Genomic DNA, 6,000 nt, shown 5'->3' with positions numbered 1-6,000 from the left:
AAAAATGATCCCTTGTATTGTAACCTCGTCACTGTTTGATGCCCTAGCCACACCTGCTGCATATATATCATTTTCTGAGTTTTTAGTTCATCTTTTCTTTAGCTTTGTTCCAGACAGTGGTATCACACATATGATGGTTGTAACTTTTGGTCTCATAGGTCATTTTGGCCTTTTGCAGACGATAATAGTACATTCCATTTCATTTTCTTATCCGAGTTCTGGTCTTGCTATATGTGGGTGTAAGTGAAAAAGTGTAGTTTTTTGTTCTTTTGATTGTCTTCCAAAGTTCTGGCTTGCAGATAAAGTAATTGATGGTTGGTCACAAAGACCTGGTTTTAGGGAGCATTTGTCATGCTGTGCGTGCCAACTTTCACTGCCAATCTTTTGAGATAAATGAAGATGATCTGGAGTCCCATCAATGTGGCATTCGGTCCTTATGCAGGAGCTTTGACTTCATTTTCATCCCCCTTGTCTTCCTCAATATTTTAGCGTTTTGTACATATTTTAATGATGGTGTATTGCACATCGCTCAGATTTTTGGCAATTCTGAAGCTTCAGTTTTTTCAATTGTGCATAGTAAATATCAGTATATTTTTGAGATTTGGCCACGAGTGCTTGACTCAAATCTAAGATTGCCAATGTTTTGGTCAATCGTTTGAGCCTGTCATGATGCACCAAATTCCCTTTCTCACTAAAAGACTTTTGCTGTAACTGACGTGATAGTTTCAGAGAAAACAGAGTTCTTTCTTGTAAACATGCAGAAGGTTTGTCTTGATGCATTGAACTTGTTCTATAGATGCTTTGTAGGGCTTTTTTGGTTCATTCTGTTTTTGACTTAATCAAGATTCAAGACCAGATTGTAGTTTTACTTAGTCAATTTCCAAGACAAGAATGAAGACAAATCTTTCCATCAATAGATAATAGCGTTCAAATGTGTCAGTTTTAGAATCTATCTTGCGGACCATTCATTCCTTACATTATGTGGGCAGCATTGTATCTCCTTATTCTGAAGAATGCAATTTTATATTTTCCAACATTTTTCTTTCTAATGTGCTGCAGGTGGCTGCTGCCACTAACAAGCAACATGATACTGAAGACAGCAGCAGAAGACCATCTGCCAAAGCTTTGGGCTGTTTAGGAGCAGGTGTCGCTGGTTTGATAGGACTTATAGGTGTGGCATATGCAGATGAAGCTGAGCATGGGTTACCAGCCCCACATTACCCTTGGCCTCACAATGGTGTTTTAAGTTCCTATGATCATGCATCGTATGTCCTTTTACGTATACATCTACTTTTCTTTTCCTTCAGTTTGTAAGCTGATAATCATGCTATTGACGTTAAGTGGAACTATGGCATGTTCAAGAACAGAATTCGGCGAGGGCATCAAGTATATCAGCAGGTGTGTGCTGCCTGTCATAGCATGTCATTCGTGGCATTCCGCGATCTGATTGGGGTAGCATACACAGAGGATGAGGTGAAAGCTATTGCAGCAGAAATTGAAGTTGAGGATGGTCCCAATGATGAGGGTGAGATGTACATGAGGCCGGGAAAGCCAAGTGATCACTTCCCCAGCCCTTATTCAAATGAGCAGGCAGCAAGATTTGCAAATGGAGGGGCATATCCTCCTGATTTAAGTCTGATTACAAAGGTTAGTAGTCTCTGGGTGCGGAGACATGATATGTAATTTTTGCTGGCATTTACAAATTTTTTGGTAATTGCCAGGCTCGTCATAATGGTCAAAACTACGTGTTTGCTCTTCTTACTGGATATCGTGATCCACCAGCCGGAGTCTCGGTAATGATTCTTATCCTGTGGAAGCACGGAGAGTATCCTGTTGTTTAATGAGTATGAAGCTTATTGAGGTGTGATATGAGAGATTCCTACTTGGGCAGGTGAGGGAAGGGTTACATTATAACCCATATTTCCCTGGTGGGGCTATAGCGATGCCAAAGATGCTAGTGGATGGTGCTGTTGAGTATGAAGATGAAGTACCCGCTACTGAAAGTCAGGTATTTTATTAGATTCCTTGATCTTATTAAAATGGGCACCTATCAAACCTGGGAAAGTCCATGAGCAGAGGGCCATAAAGAGAATACCTGCGGGACATTGCAAGACGACCAATTAAAGAAACACACTTCTCATCGTCCAACTTCTAGATGAATCCCATGTATTCAAAGGAACACTAACGAAGAGAAAAGCAAAAGGTAACTTCTCTAGGGATGAGGCTGCCTGAACAATCAACAGTTTCTCCTTTTTTGAAAATCTAGGTTTACAGATAGATTCGTCTCTTTGGACGGAGCAGAATGTCTGAACATTCTACCATACCAATTGAGTACACTGATTAGCTCAGGTTTTGTGCTCTAAGGGTTGATTACCAACTCTAGAGTCTACTACTATTCAGGACAGATGAATACAAGGATAAGGAAACTTTCCACAATTTAATGACCTGCTATACAAGGGTTCTACATGACTGGTCTGCAAATACTACTTGTTTAGAAGGGGAGAACAGGATACATTACCGATGCTTGAACAAGACTACGATTGAGAACCTTTTCCAAATGAATGGCTATCAGATACACAATGCCCTTGATACTGAGTATAAACAGAGCTGTTCGTACACTTATTGGGCATTATGAATTCTTGGTAATGGCTACTACTGTGGCAAAAACTTTGGCCCCTGGCCGTGGGAGATGAGAGATCGTATGATCATGAAGGGAGGCCCTCGAGGTGACATCTCTTCATGAAGTACAAGTAAGCCCTCTTCTTGCAAGGCCGAGGGGAAGACCTCATGGTGGCTACTATGAGTTTATAAGAGCCCTCCTCCCATAGACCCTTGAAAGGGCTGCAATGATGGAGAGCCCTTTCTGCTGTGCACTGAGGGTACTGGCTGAAGAAGCTGGTTACAGCCTGTTCACACTCCTGCGTAATGCAAGGGGCGGTTGAAGCACCCCCCAGTGAAAAAATTGCCCCCATCTGAGCCGGTCAGACTTGAGCTCTCTCTACGCGGGCGGCTATGTGGCACAAAAGCCTCCGCTAGATGCCCCTCCAACCTAGGGTTTGGAGGTTCTATGAGGGAGCCCTCTAACTTGCACTTCTATTAGAGGTGTATTTGGTTTGTTCCTTGGACTTGTCAAGGTAAACAAGAACAGATGCTTTTTTTTCCTCGAACTCGTCACGGTAAACAATAATGAATGCTTTTGTCAGCTAATTGATTAATACGACTCTTGCAGATGGCAAAGGATGTCGTAACTTTCTTGTCTTGGGCTGCCGAGCCTGAGATGGAGGAGCGAAAACTAGTAAGTACATCTTGACTATCCTACTTTCTTCTCATTTTCAGCAGTTTGATAGCTAAGTGACACTCATTCTTATTTCCTTTCTGTATTTTAGATGGGCTTCAAAGTGATGTTTGTACTTAGCTTAGCCCTCCTCCAAGCAGGATACTACAAGAGGTGGAAGTGGGCATCAATTAAATCAAGGAGAGTAATTGTTGATGTGGTCAACTAAAGAAGGTTTTGCTCAAAGAGTAACTGGAGAAGTGTTAGGTGGCAGTTTGCAATAAAGGTAAAATTTATGAGTTAAAAGGCTGATTTCGTTTAGCATCTGCAAGTGAGTCCAGTAATACCGCAAATTGGTAGTCAGCACTACTGGAGAATGGAAAGAAATGTGGACAAGTGCTATTACGGTCTTATTTGAGTTCACTTTATCGGAACATTTTCCAATAATGTAGTGTACATAGTGGTCAGAAAGCACACAGTGACTTTCTTGCTATTGAGAGTCAGTGTGGCTGCGGCTGCTGGTGTAGTCCTAGTAGCTAATTAATAGTGGAGAATTCATTTGAGGGCACACCATGTTTTGAATTTTTGCCACATTTTTAGACGCTATGCATGACATAAAATTTTGCCACCTTTCTAGATCATGATTTACAGAATCTGCATTTCTCAAACCTGGTTTATTCCTTTCAAAATCAGCTATTGCTGCTTTCAGAGATAGAGATCTGTACATCATGTAGGTGGCCACATGGATTTGGTCTCAGTTTCAACGAGGAAAAACGCTAGGTTCGGCCACTGTACTCGTATGTTATCATGGACAAGCAATCCCCTTGGCCTTGGCACTGATTTAGTGAACTTATGATGTTTGTAGATTTTACGAGTCATTTGATCTTGAGGTGCAGTAAATTTGTTTACAGAGCGTGTTGCAAACTTCTCATATTGAGGGAGTATATGCAGTAGTATCGGATATCGTGCGATGAGTAGATATTGAACTACCACAATTAGCCTTAGTAAAGAAAATGGTGGTTCCAGAGTGTAATATGTTCTAAACTGGTGCCTGGGCTGTGGGCGCATTGTCAGCGAGCCTGCCTGTGCAAAATGAATAAGGGATGCTTGATTCTTTTGAGCAATCTAGCACAGCGGTGTAGATGCCGCGATTTAAGTAATGTTTGTGAAAAAAGTCGGTATATTGCGTTGTCAGGGCTAGCAGGGTGAGAATTCAAACCTGCCAACTTTTAGAAGTTTTGCTTTTGTGTCATAAGCTCATCTTGGAAATTTATGTATGCTCAATTAGCTCATACATTTATTGTCATTTTAGAGGGGCATGAATGAATGCTCTGTGATTTGCTAGAACTAGTATCAACCTGATCTATTTCTTGAAATGAATGTGATGCTTGGGCTGATTGGTTTGAATAAAGAGGCTGAAAGTCGCTTCTCCTTTGCTAGGCTTGATACCATGTGGCAACAGGTAGACGCACGCCTCCTTGTTCTTGCAAATGATATCATTAAGTTCCTCATTTTGCAAGGACATATTTCTGACCCTCTGCTTTGCTTGAGTAAATACTTGTGATGTATCTCATTAAAGCAGCTGCCAACAACTTGAGGTGTTTGGCATAAGGTATCAGGACATCAAGTGGCACTTGGATGGAGATTTGAAGGGCTCTATTCATGCTCAAAAGTAATTGGCTGTAACCACTTAAGACCCATACCTCTATTGCTGTCATCCCAAAATCCTGTTGGGGTGCCACAAGAAGAGAAAAATGACTAAAATGAGGGATCTCAATGTGAAGAAAAAAAGGCTCTAACTGATGGTTTAATGCAATGCACAGCTGTCATGAAAGCATGCCTCCTAGTTGTTCCCATGAGGACTCCAACTAGTACCTGGTTCTTCTCCAGCGAGTTTTCTTCAAATGTGCAAGGAGGGCAGCAAGTGCTCGAGTGGGCTTTGTTCTGCAACCCTCGATGGTTCATGAAGTGAATGCTGGTAAATTGCCATGGCAAATATCTTCAGATGATTTAGAAGCCACTCATACTTGTCTTTTAAAAACTTAATACTTACATATATCGAATCATCCATGATATTAAAAAATCAACATGCATATAATTCACTTCTAAATTTGATGATGTAGCCTGTGCCTCTTAACAACAAAGAATAGAAGATAAATGAACCATTTACAAACATGCGGGAGATGATATGCTCAAGCAACGGTGTTTACCTTGAGCAAGTATTATACAGGAACTGACTACTTGTTTGGATTGGGATCGTAAGAAAAGAAATTCTTTAAAAGAATGGAGCTTAATGTACTCTCATGCAAAGTGAATTATATAGACCCATTTAAAAAAGGCCACAATTGTCCTTTCTTCACTTTCCAAATAATTTTCCTAAGGCCACAATTGTCTTGTTTGGCTTTCCAAATAATTTCTCTTACGTAGGTTGAAGTCAACCCTACTAGTAGAGCTTAGTCTTTCCCACTCTCTCTAGGTCGGTCGACCCACATGTTCCTCTCTTGCCTCTTGAAGCTCTACAATGACCTGTAGAATAGGTGATGCCATAGCCTCTTAATAACTTACCCTTGATAGTTGCATCTTCATGTTTCCAACTTGTTCAGTTATAAATAGTGCCTTGATTGAGTATGCCTGCTCATTAATCCTCGCAAATTGTAACCTTTGCTATTAGAAATGTCATAAATGAGGGGGGGGCCACATACTTCCATCGCACATAGTGTTTTGTG

At 41.0% G+C, this 6,000-nt stretch overlaps 1 protein-coding gene across 2 annotated transcripts; it reads left to right on the top strand.

Moving 5' to 3' along the window:
- Nucleotides 1–294: 294 nt before the first annotated feature.
- On the top strand, nucleotides 295–3,904 carry LOC147464191 (cytochrome c1-2, heme protein, mitochondrial-like). Of its 2 annotated transcripts, none has more exons than XM_086493254.1 (7): nucleotides 295–356; nucleotides 1,060–1,265; nucleotides 1,368–1,647; nucleotides 1,722–1,793; nucleotides 1,892–2,008; nucleotides 3,230–3,295; nucleotides 3,387–3,904. In XM_086493254.1, exons 1-7 carry the CDS (start codon nucleotides 312–314, stop codon nucleotides 3,501–3,503), a joined length of 903 nt encoding a protein of 300 aa, XP_086349380.1. In that variant the 5' UTR covers nucleotides 295–311; the 3' UTR covers nucleotides 3,504–3,904. The 2 variants fall into 2 exon arrangements, with proteins under 2 accessions (XP_086349380.1, XP_086349388.1); XM_086493262.1 differs by lacking the exon at nucleotides 295–356 and adding an exon at nucleotides 741–764.
- Nucleotides 3,905–6,000: the final 2,096 nt, after the last annotated feature.

Source organism: Adiantum capillus-veneris, chromosome 2, assembly GCF_014529385.1.
Source record: "Adiantum capillus-veneris isolate H3 chromosome 2, ASM1452938v2, whole genome shotgun sequence".
Classification (NCBI taxonomy): Eukaryota; Viridiplantae; Streptophyta; class Polypodiopsida; order Polypodiales; family Pteridaceae; genus Adiantum; species Adiantum capillus-veneris.
Note: the sequence above shows the minus strand (reverse complement) of the source record. Positions and strands in the feature narration are given on the sequence as shown.